The sequence below is a fragment of the Nannobrachium achirus genome, assembly GCF_963921795.1.
Source record: "Nannobrachium achirus genome assembly, chromosome: 3".
Lineage (NCBI taxonomy): Eukaryota > Metazoa > Chordata > Actinopteri > Myctophiformes > Myctophidae > Nannobrachium > Nannobrachium achirus.
The window spans coordinates 61328542-61346893 of NC_137812.1; the positions used below are offsets into that span (position 1 = coordinate 61328542).

At 44.4% G+C, this 18352-nt stretch overlaps 1 protein-coding gene across 1 annotated transcript; it reads left to right on the forward strand.

Moving 5' to 3' along the window:
• Positions 1 to 505: 505 nt before the first annotated feature.
• samd1b (sterile alpha motif domain containing 1b) lies at positions 506 to 18001 on the forward strand. Its single transcript, XM_080722707.1, has 7 exons — positions 506 to 1817; positions 3613 to 3850; positions 5155 to 5285; positions 6459 to 6507; positions 14292 to 14409; positions 16875 to 16989; positions 17854 to 18001. The coding sequence occupies exons 1-7, from the start codon at positions 534 to 536 to the stop codon at positions 17992 to 17994; spliced, it is 2076 nt and encodes a 691-aa protein (XP_080578833.1). The 5' UTR covers positions 506 to 533; the 3' UTR covers positions 17995 to 18001.
• Positions 18002 to 18352: the final 351 nt, after the last annotated feature.

The following is an 18352-nucleotide window of genomic DNA, read 5'->3' on the forward strand; positions in this document are numbered from 1 at the left end:
AACCTATATTATATTATAGATATTAGTCCATCACTGACGGGCGGCTATGCGACACGGGGTTGTCATCTGTTGACCAGGCATCCTTGGCTATTATTAAATACAAATCACATTATTTCCCTCTCACTTTGAGAAATAGCCTATTTGCGCTCGCTTCGTACTTGCTTGGACTTAGGCTAGGCCTACTGTTTGATACAATGCTTGGACTTTAGGCTACTGTTTGATACAACCAAACAAATATATAATTTACAAACGATACTTGGCTGCAAACAAAGAGCAGGGCTCCGATGCGCAAAAACGGGCCAATTCCACCTTAAATGCGGTTTGCGTCTATGGAGACCTGGGCGCCATCTTCGGTCCACCTTAAGCGCACAATGTGGCCAACGAACGCAAGCGTACAAACCAGGCTTCCGTTCTCATTCTTCAACCGGGGCTTCGCACTCTGGCTCTGAGCTCTCACTCACACACACACAGCGTCACTTCTGAAACAACAAAAAAAAGACGCACTCGGCCAAACCCATCCGTACCAACAGAAGATGTCCGAACCCAAGTACCGGGAGTGGATCCTTGAGACAATCGATTCTCTTCGCTCCAGAAAAGCCCGTCCGGATCTCGAGAGGATTTGTCGAATGGTCCGAAGACGACACGGGTCGGACCCGGACCGAACCAGGACAGAGCTGGAAAAACTGATCCAAGATCAGACCGTGCTCAAAGTTAGCTACAAGGGATCGATCTCGTATCGAAACGCGGCGAAGGTGCAGCGAAAAAGCAGAAAGAAGACGAGCGAGTTTACGGCCGCTGGTAACAGCAGCAGCAGCGCGGAGGCAGTAGCGAGGGAGCGGACCAAACACAACAATTTGAACAACAACGGCGATAATAGTGCGCACAGCTTCACTGACCAGGAGGGGGGAGAGGAGGAGGACTCCTCGCCCAGCCCGGACCCCCGGCCACAAACGCCGGCCAGCATCAGCGGGAAAAAACTAAACCTCTCTCCCAGTTCCAGTCCGTGCAGCGGAAACATTGTTCTCGGTTGTGGCGCAACAGCGGGCTGCGCTGCTGCTGCTGCCGGGAGCGGCTGTGGCGGAGAGGAGAAAGCAAGTGCATGCAGAGAGCAGGGATTAGGAGGACACCGCCAGGCAGGGGATGATGACTGCTGTGACTGTCCGTCCCCCGGCCATGGTGGTGGCGGGGATAGAACAAGCGCGCACGACAGCGTTGACGCCGACGAAACAACAGCAACACCAAGCCGAGGAGTCGGCGATGCTGATGCGATCCGAGGGGGAATGGAGCCAGGCTTGTCCGGCGCGAAGGAGTCGGACAGCGGCGGCACCGCCGCGGACGCGGAGGGGAAAACTTGCCTCGGGAGCGAAAGCAACAACAATGTCGCTCCTCAGAGGCAGAATAAGCAGCCCGTCAAGCCCAAAGTCCGTGTCGGTGGAGGAGGAGGAGGACAGTGTACCACCAGGACGGCGGGGGGCCAACAAGCCAACTCTGACCTGGGCGACAGACTGGTAGCGTCTGTTCGCCGTCTGTCCGCCGCCACCAGGGGCCAGGCGAAGCCGCTCGGACTGAAGGAGATCCTGGGGTATCTGAGCAGCCAGGAGCGGCTGTCCGGGGAGAAGCTGACCCGGGGCAAAGTCAAGGTGGTCCTGGAGAGGGAGGTGGCGAGGGGCCGGCTGCGCAGGAGCCGCTGCGGGAACATCACTCTCCCCCAGAGGGGGATGGTGGTTCCTGTGGAAGAGGAGCCCTGCACTCACAAGAATGCGTCCGCTGGCAGACTTCTAAAGAGCGCACTGCAGGACAGGCATGTGGTGAAGAAGGTACGCTCGCCTCTAGGATAGGACAACTTAACATGAACAACACATAGACCTATATACTGTTGTGCAGAGCACACAATAAGGCTTTTTGCCGGGCTATAAGAATTAATGGTCATTTAAATTACATTTAAATTATTAATAAAACCTTGCACGCACTCCACTCGCATATTCTTTTGTCTTGTCCACGAAGCACGACAATTCAAATGGAAAGTAGGCTATATCTGGAGACATGGCACGAAATATTGTTAAGGCTATATAGCCTAGTCACCGTTTTACAGAAACATCTTTAATTTGACATTGCATTCCTTCCATTGTCGCCCCCGACACGGAATGTGCGGCTTCTGCTTGATGCGGACTGACTGCTGGAAACCATAACTAGAAACGGCGAGCGCTCGTTCGCCGCTTCGCTTCTCCGGGGGAAAAAGAAGAAAAAAAGAAAGCACACACACATACACGCAGTGTGTGCGCGCATCTTTCTGTGTCCCGACTCCCTCCCGAGCACTAAAGCGTCCATTCTTCGCCACGCCGTTTATTTATTACTATTGCTATTGTTTTTTTAATAGGCCTATTATTCTCAATTATTATTAACACCTTGAACTTTTGCCTTGAGTAAAGAATGTTCGAGGCCTATCGCTCCAATAGGCGGTGTCTTCTGTTCTGTCTGTCTATAAACTTAGGACGTGCTCGGGCGGGGAGCCGAGAGCGCAGTTTTCTGTAGGCCGACAAGCGGGACGCGACCGAGAACAGCTAGCTGATGCTGGCTCACTTCTCCTTTGGTCGCGGTAATAAATTGTGTTTGCAGCAGACGGCAAGAGCACGGAGCTAGACCCGTTTTTCGACGCGGGGACAGGGCAGGCCCATGGGTTACTTCTGTTCTTTTTTCCCCTCCTTATCCCCGCCTCTCCCCCGTTTCGTGCCATATGAATCCTTTGTGTCATTTTTTGACAGCGCACTCTCTCCTCCCTCTCCTCTCCGCTGTGGGTGTAGGCTAGGGTGACTGAGTGACTACCTTTCTAGTAGACCTATTCTACCTAGTACTATAGGTTTATATATAAATACATGTGTGTGTGTGTGTGTGTGTGTGTGTGTGTGTGTGTGTGTGTGTGTGTGTGTGTGTGTGTGTGTGTGTGTGTGTGTGTAATGTATGTATATATATATATATATATATATATATATATATATATATATATATATATATATATATATATATATATATATATATATATATATATATATATATGTCTATATATATATATATATATATATATATATATATATATATATATATATATATATATGTGTGTGTGTGTGTGTGTGTGTGTGTGTGTGTGTGTGTGTGTGTGTAGCCTATATATTAGCCAATATTATATATATATATATATATAGACTATATATATATATATATATATATATATATATATATATATATATATATATACACACACACACACTCACTCCATTTGAAGTTGTATAAAGCATCTGCACTTTTTTTTTTTCTTATTTTTTTACCTGAAGATTGTAATTGTATTTTCTGTGTGTGTGCGCGTGTGTGTGCGTGCGTGCGTGCGTGCGTGCATGTGTGTGTGACAATCGTGACAATCCAGTCTGGGTTTTTAAATCCCATACTCACTCAGTAAGACTACAGCTTGAATAGGAACTTAATGATGCATTCAGATTGCATTCAGGTAGGCATCCTGCTGATCCATGGTCCATCTGCGAGAAAGTCAGAGAGAAAACATGGAAACCCCCTTCCTGTATCTGACATTAATTAATGACACAAGCCTTATTCCAATGCATCCCGCCACCACTGTCTAAGCAGGAGAGCGAGCCAATGGAAACAGACAGCGGAGAGGAAGACCAGGAAGACAACGAGGAAGAGGAGGAGGACGATCCCCAGAGTTGTGATGAGGAGGGAGGGAGAGCCCCGGTAACCATGACAACCCAACCAGGTCTCGGTAATGAAGGCACAGACGATCCTGCGATCCAGACCACATCAAAGCAGGGGAGCCCCCAACATCAGCACCACTATGACGAAGGTGTGTGTGTGTGTGTGTGTGTGTGTGTGTGTGTGTGTGTGTGTGTGTGTGTGTGTGTGTGTGTGTGTGTGTGTGTGTGTGTGTGTGTGTGTGTGTGTGTGTGTGTGTGTGTGTGTGTGTGTGTGTGCGCGCGCGCGTGTGCGTGCACGCAAGTACACAAGTACACATTACTGTATGTCAGGGTTAGGCAACCTTATAAGCACGAGTGCCAACATTGGCACAGGGGAGGGTGATCACAGGCAGAAGTGTGAGAGGATTTATATTTTAAAATCTCATATTGTTTTAAATGTGGTCAATTCAATTAAGTCACCTAATTTGCAAACAAATTACATCCTGCACATAATTCTACATTCATTACAATTCTGAACTGTGGAGGGAGTTGGGGAGATAGGTGGGTTATTACTCTGAGTCTAATGATCGTTGTACTGTACAATGTACTGACAATCAAATATGATTTTTTTATGGGGTGTCATTAAAATGTATGTTGACATGGCACACTGACTCTAGAAAATAAAAACATGACACTTCATTTCAAAAAGGTTGCTGACCCCAGCTGTATGTGCATGTCCTGAATATAAAGAATTTAAACTAATGATGAATGGAAGACATAAAGCCTTAGATGTGGATGTGGATTTGAATAATTAGGAATAAATGTGTAAGCAGAATTGCTATGTCGCCTATAACTATATGTCTGATTGGTAACCGGTCACTTCGCCAAAAAATCCAACTGGCCAAATTGTCCACGCTCATTTGGCAGGCTTGTCAATGCTCCTGGATTCGCCAGTATGATTGGCATTTACATCTACTATGTTAAATATTTTCTGGGGGAGGACCCCCAGATGAGAAGTCATTATTAATGATATCTTACTTTGCTTCAGTCATCAAATTTGTACACCTACATTTGGCATTTTAAGGCTGAAATTGTACCCATGCTAGTAAAGCAAGCCTGATAAAAGTATCAAACATGCACAAAATTCAACAGAACACAGGAAAATATATCTGTTAAGAAGTTTTGGAAGGAGGACCACCAGACCCCTGTTGGGGAGTTCCGCGCACCTCCTAAAAATAAATCTCCTGGATTTTCCTGGATTGACAGTCCAATGTTGACAACCCTGCTCATTGGCGAGGTGTCCTAGCAAGTTGATTTGGCGAGTTTGATTTTTGGCGAAGTGACTGGTATTCGTCTGATTGCCTACTACAGTGTCTTGTGGAGTTGTTAGTTCTTGTTTGGGCTCCTCTCTGATCTTTCTGATCCTCTCTCACCTTCCTCCCTCCCCAACTCTGTAATGACTGTGTCCCTCCAGGCGTAGCAGGACTGGGTCCTCTCACCAGGCCGGTATGCCCTCCAGCCCAGGGAGCCCTTGTGCCACACTGTAAGGTCACACAACCAGAACAGAGTACCATCACTACCGACCAGCTGCACAGGGAAATACAGGTACGCATGTGTCCTTTGGGAATATGTAAGAAATCTTGTGAAATAAAGTGTAGTCAACCAGTCATCAAGGACGATGATACACGAAAGAAGAAGAATGTGTGTCTTTACCTCTTGTATGGTGACGGATTTAAAGAAAACAGTTGCATTAACCATTCTTGAATGAAATCAGGAGAGCCATAATCAGGCAAGGGTAATATATACACTGAAAAGCACACCCACCAGGCTACCATAGATTCCACGTTGATTGCAATTAAATGGGTAATTCTGAAGGGGAGAGGATGCAAATGAGTGTTATTTATACATATACTGTAGATAGATAGACAGATAGATAGATAGGAAAGTAAAGAATTTGTCTCGTGACAACACTGATCTTCAAATGTTTTGAGCGGTCTATACAGTACGTCTGGCTTTGTGTGTATGTCCCTATGTCCGTATGAGCATGAGACTAACGGCATAGAAAGCACGCAGAGACCGACATCACCACAGCTGATGTCACGGACAGAACAGCCCATACAAGGAGATATGTGCGTGTGTCGTGATTTTGGAGTGGTGCTAACCCACTCCTACGTCTGGCTTTGTGGGTATGTCCGCATGAGCGTAGAACTCCATGTATGGAGATAACTAACGTCACTGACGGAACGGCCCATACAAGGAGATATGCACATGTGTCGTGTTTGATACCGTGTTTTGGTGCGATATTTTATCTTAATACATCTTTTGATACGTCTACGTTTCAAAATGCCTCAAATCATGAACGAAATTCATGAAGTGAAATTATGCATGCACATTCCCACTAGGCCGAGGAAGAAATCCCACCCTTTTCACATTGGCGTGTTATAGCGCCACCACCAGGTTGATTTTTTGCAAATACATTTTTGGAACAATATGTCTCAGATAATGAATGCAGCGTCCAGTTGCTGTGAAAGGCTCAAGAAGAAATTGCACCTATTTCACATTTGCCTATTCTATTCACAATAACATACCTGACCTGGTGGAGACCTGTTCTCCGAGGAGCACTTTTTCTAGTTTTCAATGTAGCATGCTGTCACATCTGTCAGTTACTTCTTACTGCTAATTTATACAAGGATTGAATTTGAAGTTCATGGACGGAAGTTCAAGGCATGTCTTAATTTTTCTCACGACATTATTCGCTATGATCTGCCTTCCCCACAGGATAATCTGGAGTGTAAGGGAAGGAGCCACGCTTCCTCAGGCTTCAACAGTAAGATCTGACTTCCATTTAGTTTGTTCTTTATGTAATATTGCGTGTGTGCGTGTGTGCGTGCGTGCGTGCGTGCGTGACGTGCATTTTAAATTCTAGGTTTTGCTACGCCTCTACTGAGCCAAGCAACAAATTCAGAGTTCTTTCTCTCATAGTGTCTAATATCAAACACCACAACATCACACCAACCTCAAATCAATCAATCTATATATCAATTTACCACTCTCTTCATACTCTTGTGTGTCTTATCCCTGCTATATGTCTGATATTATTCCCTTAAACATTCTCCTCATGAAAAGCTTTCTGTAGTCAGTCCAATTCTTGTATGTATTCGTTTTAGATAGGGATGTGCACGAATATTCGGGTATCTGAATAATCGGTTTGTAAACCACTATTCGTTTTGAAAATACAATTCGGTTATTCTATTAAATGTATTTTAATGATTGAGATATTAACTTTATTAAACATTTACATTTTGCACCCATATTACTGTCAGGTCTTAATAAAATGATGCTTTTAACAAGTAAAATAAGAAAATTAAGTATTATGGCATGATGGCATGGTTGATTAGCGGAGCCTGAGTGTCACACTGTTGCAGTGGTCAGTGGTCGTACTGACATGCGCTCAGTGCACGGCACGCACCATGCAGGCTGTCTTCTGCCTCTGCTAAGAATCATTCGTTATGCTACAGAGCAAAGTTTGTGTGGATAATTTGATGGCAAAGCATCATGATGGAGAAATCACATCCAAATAAAGACCTACTGCTGGATGTGAACCATTTGTTAGTCGTTACCTCGATTAACTGCCCGCTGCCTCTGTGAGTGTGATCCGGTCCATTTGAAGAAGTAATGGTTAATCCATGCATTTTGAGGCGAGAACACTGTAGGCTTAATCATAAGTTGGCTGAGAACCATGGTTTATTGTAACTTGAGGAGAGCAGAGCTGGTCGTGGTCAGGCTACTATAGGGTCCAGATCAGACCAGCTGGGGCTACTGCTCTGCTAATTAGCTTGACCTAAATTTGCATCTTTCTGGCAAGATGTAATTAATTATTTTGTAGCAAGATTCCAGTAGTATAAACATTTTTAAAAGGCTTTCATATGCTCTTAATATTTCTTTCAAATGAGGTTTGGCCTAATAAATCAAAATGTGCTCAGTTTTGGCTATTTTATGGGTATTAATTAAAAATAATAATAATAATACATTTTCGGATACCCGAATATTCAGTTGTGTACACGTCTGTGAAATTAACCGCTAGGAACATCCCTAATTTTAGATATTTTGAGGGCATTTATTTGCCTTTATTGACAGTTACAATAGAGCAAGAAAGGAAATGTGGAGAGATTTGTGGGATGACATTCAGTAAATGGTCCTTCAGCACACACAGTTTTTGTGTCAAACCCTGGTTTACGCCATCAGCCACCTGCCGGATTGGATGAAATTAACTGCCATATAGTGTATAAAATGTACACTTGTCATTTGTGCTATTTTCATCATTTTAGTTGGCAGAGCTACATAGATGGTCTTCAACGTCACACAAACCCATTTTACATACATATTATGTTATACTTGCCTGTGTAACTTCAGTATGAATCCCTCAAGCTGGGGAAAAACATGTTTTATGCATTCTAACCCACATGTGGAATGTTTAATGTTTGTATTGCAGTGTGCTGCTCTTAAAAGTAAAGAAAGGGACATTTGATTTGCCATGATTCAATCCATCTGCAGCACACCTACTGCACTGCCACTAGAGGCTGCAATTTGCCTATTGGATTTGTGTGGAGAGGCCATGGGGTCACCTAATTCAGTAGGGTGCTGGCGGCGGTGCAGTGCACTGAAAACGTAATGGCAAAAGTAGTTTTCAAGATATCTTGTTTGGGACCAAAGTCTTGGCTGTGCAACCTCTCCATAAAAAGCCAAAACAATTATTTAAAAAAATTACAACCAATTTCAAAACTACATCTAATTTGCACCAAATGATACCCAACTGTGGGCTGTTTCCCTTTATCAGACTTCCATAATTGGATGTTTCAAACTGTGTTGCTGCTGAAATTCAATGAGACACAATCAACAATCTCACCTCGGACAAAGCAGTTGTGCAATCATGCTTCTTTCATATTATGCAAATCTACAAGATCAAATCTTTCCTCTTGTTAACTTTCCTCTGGCAATTGTCTCTACTCAGTCATTTAGCAAAAAAGTCTCTCAGTGCCCTTCAGATGATCCAAAATGGAGCAGGCAGAGTTTATCTTTTTACAGTTTTCTTTGTAGAGTACCCAATTATTTTGTAACTTTCTTGTTTTCTCTCAATTTAGTTGTTCTGCCAATTAATCCTCCTCACACATCTCTGTGTTTTTCCACTGCTATTGAACCCTACTGGCTCACCTGAGGCCTCCATCCCACTCCTCCCGTTCAACACCCCCTGCTGACAGGTGCTGCACCAACCATAAGAGTGCAGCAATTATTAAAAAACATTGCCACTACAGTATATTGAATGCAATGGGGAGAGAGAGACGGGAGTGACACGCAGGAAACGTTGTCAGGATGGGGATTCGAACCCGCGACACCCTGTCAGGCATTGCAGCCTAGGTGCCCAGGCCCCAGACTACTAGGCCAGCCGTCTTAAAATTACATTTTAACCTTTGTATAAGCCTGCAAGGTCGTCAAGGCTAGGGCAAGTGGATTCTGAAGAGGCGAGTCTTCAGATTATGGTGGAAGATTGGGTTTCCAATTCTAACTGCAATGGCGAGTTCATTCCACAGTTTGGAGTCTGGGACGTGTGGAGGGTTGTTTTATAGGGAAGGTAGTGACAGCTTACCTGTGTTAGCTGATCTGAGTGAGCGGGAGGGGTTGTAGGGTTGGATCAGACGTGAAGATATGGGGGTGCCACACCTTTGTGCGTTTTAGGCCAACATCAGTTTTTTGTACTGTCTGTATGAGCAGTAACTGGGAGCCAATGGGGGGAGCGGAGAAGGGGGGAGACATGTGAAAGGTTTGGCTCTGGATCATTTGGAGGGGATTAATTGCACATGCCAGGAGGCCAGCAAGGAGCGAGTTAGAGTAGTCAAGTTTTGATATGTCTGAGGTCTGGATAAGGAGCTGGGCTGACTCCTGGGTGAGGATGGGTTTGAGTGTAAACAACACAGAGATTCTTGGCCGTTAGTCCCCAGGGCGTTGTCTATGGAAATAGTTAGATCCTGCATGGGGCAGGATTTACCTGGGATTAAGAGAAACTTGTCTTGTCTGGGTTCAGCTTGAGGTGGTGTGAATACATCCACTGTTACTCAGTTTATTTGGATGCACCATAGTGGTCAGAGCACGGTGGTAGAGACAACAAGTTAGATAAATATTTTTTTAAAGTATGTAAGATAAATTTTTTTTAAGATTTCTGGGATTAAGGTGAGAGTGAAAGGATTATTTTTAGGAGTGTGATTTGGTGTCTGTTGTGATGTGTTTTTGTTTCTTTTTTTGTCCAAGTTTTAGCTTTAATTAGATACAGTAGGTAGGTCCACAATGTATATACCGGTAGTTTAACATGCTAAGAGTTTTCAGTACGCTTGTGAATAATATCTGAGTCAGAGAATTGAATACACAGCAGTTATATCAAGTTGGCCAATCATATATGGTTCACTGCAGGTCAGCAGTCAATGAGAGGGGTGGTCAGGAGTTGTTGAGCTCTGCATTGAAGGCCTGAAGACCATGGTCTACTCTGTGATGGATCCGATGACGTGCTCTGGTCCCTCTGGAAGGCTATGCCTATATGCCATATATAGATGGAGAGCAGTGTAGAGAAAGCTTCTGTCCAAGGAGCGTGTCCTGCAGCCTGGGAGAGTATGGTCTAGTGCAGGGGTTTTCAAAAGTGGGTGACGGGGCACCCTGGGGTGCCGTGACAGCAGTCCAGGGGTGCCGTGAGATCATTTGATAATATTTGGAATTTATTTGGACACTTGAAAAAATATATTATTTAGTATAATTTTAATCTTGAAGTACAAAGTTATTTTCAGTCAGACTAACCAAAATGGCTATTATCTCAACATTTTCCTCGCAACATAATCACTAAAATATCGTCACTGTCAGGCAGAAACCTCGTATCTCCAAGTTTCAAATTTGTACGTATTTTGCTAAAGCAAAGCCCTGCTTCATCATACAAGACTGTCGCACAAAACTAGTGAAAACAGCCGATCTGCAAGCACACAACGCCTCGCAGCGTGCTTGCAGATCTGCTGTTTTCACTAGTTTAGTACATTTTATAGATGATAAATACAAAACGAACGGTTTTGGACATACAAGGTTTCCACCCAACAACGACGATGTGCTTGCAGATCTGCTGTTTTCACTAGTTTAGTACATTTTATAGATGATAAATACAAAACGAACGGTTTTGGACATACAAGGTTTCCACCCGACAACGACGATATGCTATAATATGAAAATTATAATGTAGGGGTGCCTCGGATTAAAACAAATGTTTATGGGGTGCCCTGAGACAAAAAAGTTTGGGAACCCCTGTTCTAGTGCAGTGATACTCAAACTCAGGCCTGCGGGCCAGTTCCGGCCTGTGGCACAATTTTGACTGGCCCACCAATTATCAATAAATATAAAATAAAAATATATTTTCAGAATTTTCAGAAGTTATTATCTAATCTTTTGCCTAATTACATTACATGAATAATCATACAGGAAGAGGAAACTGTGTGCACTCATTCAGAGCAGCAGCAAAGATGAGAAAGCACCGAAAAGTTGATGCAGAGAACCTGCACTTTAACCTAAAATGGACAGATGCTTTCGCTTTCATTTTAACATCTCATGCAAAAATTCTACTGGCCCCCCGGCCCTTTGCCATTTTTGTAATGTGGCCAACAGGTCATGCTAGCGCACTGTTTCCCCAACACTGGGTTGGGACCCATTTGTGGGTCGCAGAAATATTTGTATGCGTCCCTTAATTTTTTGTTTCCTACATTTTGGTTTTAATACTTATTATTATTTCAAAACATTTTCAAAAACATTCCCAAAAAAGCTACATTCAGTAATGTCATGAAGAAATCAAAGAAATAACACATAAATTAGAAAACAAATGTTTAAGAAGTAGTGAAAATAGCCGATCTACAAGCTCACAGCGCGTCGCTTTGCGCCACGTTGTGAGCTTGTAGATCAGCTATTTTCACTAGTATGGGTCCCAGGCAAACGTCTAATTTCTCTTTTGGGTCACGGGCTAAAAAGTCTGGGAACCAGTGGTCTAGCGTAGCTGTGCATAGGCAGGTGGTTCGCAGTCTGGTGTATGGTGGAGAGAGCATTGCCTGGGGCTCTGTGGGGCAGTGTGGTGGTTATGCATGTTGTACAGGACTGGCAGCAGCAACCTGTCTTCTGTAGATAAGGCTGTGCCTGCGGACGAAGGATTTTGAACAGGCAGTGTCCTCGTCCCCTATAGTTATTTTGAGGGCCTTCTTTTGGATGTTGTCAAGCAGGCTAATATGTATAAGTGTCTCACTCATCCAACTCAGTCGTATTCCATGACACAGTGGACCTGTAACTTGTACACAGTGGCATGGCTATCTGTGGTGAGTTTACTGGCTAGTCTCCCCTGTGGTTGCAGTTTTTCTTTTACATGCCCCTCTCTGGTGGTTTCAGAATATAATGTCCCTCAGAATGTTTGCTGTTTCTGCCAGTGTTACCACACATTCACACAAGCACAGGGTTTGTAATTTTATGTCTTAATGTTGCAGTACTGAATGAGAAGAAAGAGGCCGCACAACTCTTCAGCCACGATGCAAATAATGTATTTAACCAACGTTTCGACTGTTGCCAGTGTGCCAGTCTTCATCAGGGTTTTGAAAACCCTGATGAAGACTGGCAACAGTCGAAACGTTGGTTAAATAAATTATTTGCATCGTGGCTGAAGAGTTGTGCGGCCTCTTTCTTCTCATTCAGTGTTATCTGCGTGGTCAGCACCTCACTCACTTAGGTGTGCGCTCCTCCTTATGTGCTTTCTTAATGTTGCAGTACAGCAGCAGATCGCAAACACTGCCTGTGCTGTTAGCTATATTATTAATCTCTAATAGCAATTAAACAAATTGTTGATCACATGAAAGTAGATACAAATTAAATTCATCGTCTTACGGCGCAGCCTGGATAACATCTGTGTCCACTCCCAACAGTGTTGTAGGATGGAGTTGTAGCAGAGATGACTAACTTTCTTTTCCTGGTGCTGGCAGATAGAAACATCAGAAACAGAACCCTGAGACTTAAGTACATACTGTGTATTTGTGCACGGTAATGAGCAGTGTAAATGTCTGTCTACTGTCGCCCCCAGATACACTTTTATTGATTATAAATACAATTATAATCTCTAAAACAATTACATTTATTGAACAAAAACAACCACTCATATACAGTATAGACAAGTCACTAACACTCAAGGTTCAAGACCTTAGTGGTGGCACAGTTGGCATCTTGCCTGAGAGCATTTGATCTTTCAAACGTTATTACAGAACAGCACTGAAGCTCTCTCAAAAGGAAAGTCTTTTGTTGTGGGGACCATTGATGCTCAGGTGGCCAAGTGTTCCCCTGTACGCTATTTCTCTCTTGATTTTCTGTGTGCGTGCGTACGCAGTATGTCTGAAAAGCAGTGGTGTAAAGTAACTAAGTACATTTATTAAGTACTGTACTTACGTACACTTTTTTTTTTAACTTTACTATAGTATACCCAATTTTCAGTACTTTCACTTCTACTTCACTACATCTCAGAGGCAAATATTGCACTTTTACTACACTATAATTATTTGAGAACTTTAGTTACTTTTTAGATTTTGATCATTATTACAAAACATACATTAAACATTTTAAGCCAAAAATGTGTGTCTCATGGCGACGCATTGTGAGCGTATAGATTTGATTTTCTATAGTGAAAACCTGTGAAATCAGGCGTTCTGCATAATGAGTACTTTTATTTTGTATTTTGAGTACACTTTGATACCAATACTTTTGTACTTGTCTTTTACTGAAGCTAATTTTGAATTCCGGACTTTTACTTGTAACAGAGTATTTCTACATTTGCAGTATTGATACTATTACTTAACACCTTCTAAGCCACGGGGAGCCCCTTAATGTTAAAACCGTACTATATCGCACATCCCCCCAGGGACTCTCAGCCACGCCGTACATTCCCGGACTTTGTCTTTAAAACCGGAATAAAAGCTTTTGATCCGAAAATCGGCGATCGTCTAACCTTCCCTAGTCACCACTCGTGCATTGATAGCTCATGCAGACCGTGCATGAAGCAGAGGTGACGTCAGCGCCTCTCCTTCTCCAAGGGTACTCCCAGCCCATACGTTTGCTGTCTGCACACTCGAGCTCCTACAGCAGCCATGCTTGGGGCTATGCTAGCGAAACTTTTCAGTTCTGTTCTTCAGTCACACATGGACTATTTGCGGGGACATTTACGTGAAAGGATCGCGCACGCGAAACGCACGGGGACATCGACGATCGGCCAAAACCCCCATTCTATCCCAACGGAAATCGAGAAAATCATGGTGAGTTACTGACCTGGGGGAAAAAAAAGAAGAAAAAACAGCGGCGCTGTTCAAGATGGAGGGGCTGCGGGGTCATGTTTATAAACATAATATTATGTCTCAGATCACAATACAATAATAGAAATTTCACGGCTAATCTACCAACCACCATTCTATTTCGGACGGCAAGGTGTTAAGTAAAATATTTGAGTACTTTTCCCACCACTGTGCGTACCGGTATGTCTTAAAAGAGCTTCCTGGTTGTTGTGTCTCCTAGGTGTGCAGTGTAAAGCTGAAGTTGGGGTTTCTTCCTGTCTACTGACCCCCACCGCCTCCCCGAGGGACTCTGGCCCTGCAGAGGAGCGAGGGATGAATGGAGAAGTCAACAGAGGAATGTGAGTGGACCACACACGTTGGAGCTGGTAGAAATAATTACTTATTATTAATGGGAAACTAGGTAGTTGTTAGCGCTGTCGCCTCACAGCTAGAAGGTCCTGGGTTCGATTCCCGCCAGGGGACACTGGGCGCTGGGGGCGTCTTCTCCCCTCTGCGTAGAGCCCTGCACGGGCCTAAAATGTGGGCCCAGCCCTGCCCTGGCCCGTGGACTTCAGTCCAGGCCTGGCCCGTGGCCCGTTTGGTGCCGCTATTTAAAGCCCGAGCCCGACCGTCACCTTATTATTTAATTAATTATTTGTGTGTGAGGCTTTCACTGCTGCGTGCTGCAGCTACACTCTCAAGGGGAGTCCATACTGTCACAGACCACCGAAACTTGTGTCAGAAAGGTCCGGTTCAACTACAAAATGACATCTCTTGCAACTTCTGAAAAGGATTACTCCTAGTTTGAGTTCGGAAAGCTGCACGCACGTCAGAAAGTCGAAACTTTCCGACGGAAACTATGGTCGGAGAGGACGGAGACTGGGAGACGCATGTACAGCCCTCTAGCTGTGCTCGTCTTGCGCTCTGATTAAAAGAAAGTCAACACAACACAACAGCACAGCAAGTAATTACACACACATCACAACACAACGCAATAAATCTTTCTCCACCCACCGTTTGTTATATTACTGTATATCTTCACAGCAATTAGATATTGATATTATTGTCGGCTTGCGCCCGTGGTTACAAGCCATCTTGTAAAATACGGAGTATCGTCCAGTAGTACTAAAGAGTAAAGACGCACGCACGCATCTTGTAACTGATATGGGAGGTCGGGGAATCATTACAGGGCGATTTATTTGAGAAATTACGGTGAAATGGGTGAAACTACAGTGGTGCTCCTAATTTTCTAGTGTCGCTGTGTACGCAGAGTCGCAGAGTAGACACACTTGTGGGAGTGTGTGACAGAAGTAAAGTCGTCAAGCCCTCGGCTCGTTGCGGCTCTCCATTGGCTAATGTACTCATGTCACGACCAATCAGAGCCGTGTTGCTATAGATACGGATAGAACCCATAGCCTAGAAGGCAGCACTCACACACACCACACTCCATTCTAGCTAAGCGCACACACAGAGACGTCATGTGTGAAATTCACTGCGCGAAATGTTCCGAGCATGGTTCTGAGCCCGGGCCCGGCCCTAGGCCCGTTGGTGAGTTTCGGGCCCTGGTCGGGTCCCGTCGGGCCTGCAGGGCTCTACCTCTGCGTCATCAGTGCCCACACCCCTGGTGGGGTTGGCAAAAGGGCCTTTCTGTGTGGAGTTTGCATGTTCTCCCCATGCCTCCTATACCCTCACAAAAACATGCAGTAGTCCTGGTTTCTATACCGCCTCCCCTTGGCCAGCCAGTGCTCCCCAGGCGTGGCAGAGGGAGAGCAGAATCCAGGACTACAGCATAGGCAATTGGCACTGGGTGAAAAAATGGGTTACAAAATCATACAAAAATATAAGAAAAAAAGAAAAAAAAAGGGAAACTAGGTAACTTTAAGACTATTTTTGATATATGTATGTATATAGATTTTTCATCAGTCATTTCCCTTTATCAAGTCACTATATTCTTGTGCTGGGGTGTTTCCTGAAGAAAGACATCCCCCTGGCTGTATTTTGGTTCTGTTCCACAGTTTAGGTTGACATTCATCCCTTGGAGGGAAGTTTTTGTCAGGGGAGCTGGCCAGAGCTCTTAATTGCACCCTTTGAACTTCAAAGGGGTTGTGCACTGAGATAATTGATTGGGCCATACAAGTGTCAAGTGCTCGTTAGTGATCTCTCTTAGCAATGAAAGCATCAAAGACCTGTTTGATTCCTGTCATAGAGGGGAGGGTGAAGGGGGGATGTGTTTGTATACACACAGACAATTCCCCTTTAATTACTTATATAATACATATTCATCGTGTCCGGGTAGCTCAGGCCTTTCGGGTGCCAGGTCATGGGTTCGATCCCACGCACGGCCAACTCAGTGTGTGAGTAGCACGGCTTGGGTGTGGCGGTAAGTACTGGGAGCTGCCGATATATAAGCTCACAATGTAGATCTGCTATTTCCAAAAAGGTTTGAAATATTTGGAATATTTATGAAACATACACACACACACACAGTAACACACACACACACACACACACACACACACACACACACACAGACACACACACACACACACACACACACACACAGTAACACACACACACAGACACACACACACACACACACACACACACACACACACACACACACAGTAACACACACACACACACACACACACACACACACACACACACACACACACACACAGGTTATTGCTAATGAGCTAAGCTGTACTGTACTGTCCATTAAGCTTTTTTCTCATTCGCAATGTGTGTGTCTCCCTCTCTCTCTCTCTCTCTCTCTCTCTCTCTCTCTCTCTCTCTCTCTCTCTCTCTCTCTCTCTCTCTCTAGACTTGTGAAGTGCGAGGTGGGCAGTGTAAACCCAGTGGACTGGACGGTGTCAGATGTGGTCAGTTACTTCACAGTAGCAGGTTTCCCAGAGCAAGCCGTTGCCTTCAGGACCCAGGTAGGCCTGCAGTACCTCAGACATCCACAAGAGGTTGTTAGATAGACGTTAGACAGAACAGACAGGCGTAATCAGTGTTGTATTGGTGATTTAATGCTTGGGGGGGGGACGCTATTTTAACGTTGCTTAACACCTACACTACTGGAGTTAGCAGTCCATTGATATGCATCCAGACTCGTGACACTACAGCTTTTGCAAACGTTGTTGAGGTGTGAACTTAAAGGGGAGAACCACCCATTTTCCATGAACTATGTCACTAACATACCTTTGAGTTGTGGAAATAAGAAAAAGCCCCCCCCCCCCTCTTCTGTGTTGCCTAGAACTGGAGGATCACGGTGTACTTTGCAAGCCAAACCCTAAAATCAATCGATGTACGTGCGTGTGCGTGCTCCTGTGCAAAAGGATTCAGCGTGACACGGCCAGTACAACACTGGGCGTAATAGACATCATTTATCCAAATGTAAATGTACCCAGTGTCATTCGTAATTCCTTTATATGTCAAATGTATAAACGGTGAAGGAAGAACATCTAAACTTCCATATTACGTATGTGCAACTGTGCACATTCTTGACAGCCCAAACGTGCTAGTAATGTGAGATTGATTGATTGAATACTTTATTAGACACAAATGTAAACAGCACAAGATAAATTCAGAGCATTCAGATATGTGTAGGTGTCGCTAATGCTGTTGCGTTTTTTTTCCCCCCATCATTTTGTGTTGGTAAATGCTCATTACAAGTGTATGCTCACTGTGTGTGTGTGTGTGTGTGTGTGTGTGTGTGTGTGTGTGTGTGTGTGTGTGTGTGTGTGTGTGTGTGTGTGTGCGTGTGTGCGTGTGCGTGTGTGTGTGTGTGTCCTCAAAAGGAAATTGATGGCAAGTCTCTCCTCCTGATGCAGCGTAACGATGTTCTGACTGGCCTGTCAATCAGACTTGGACCCGCCCTCAAGATCTATGAGCGACATGTAAAAGTTCTGCAGAAAACACATTTCGACGATGACTCCTGACCTTACTGCGCTTGCTCTCTCTCTCTCTCTCTCTCTCTCTCTCCCTCTCTCTCTCTCTCTCTCTCTCCCTCTCTCTCTCTCTCTTACACACACACACACACACACACACACACAGACCCTTTGCATCCATTCTTACACACAACAAGCAAGAGTTAAAAATGCATGCAGGGTAAATCTTATTTTATCACATGCCGTGGATCAAACAAAGCACACACACACACACACACACACACACACACACACACACACACACACACACACACACACACTCACTCACTCACACAAAAATGCACACAACTCCATTCCTCTTTCCACAACTGCCCTGGTCTTTGTAGATCAGCCATTTGAAAACTGTCTC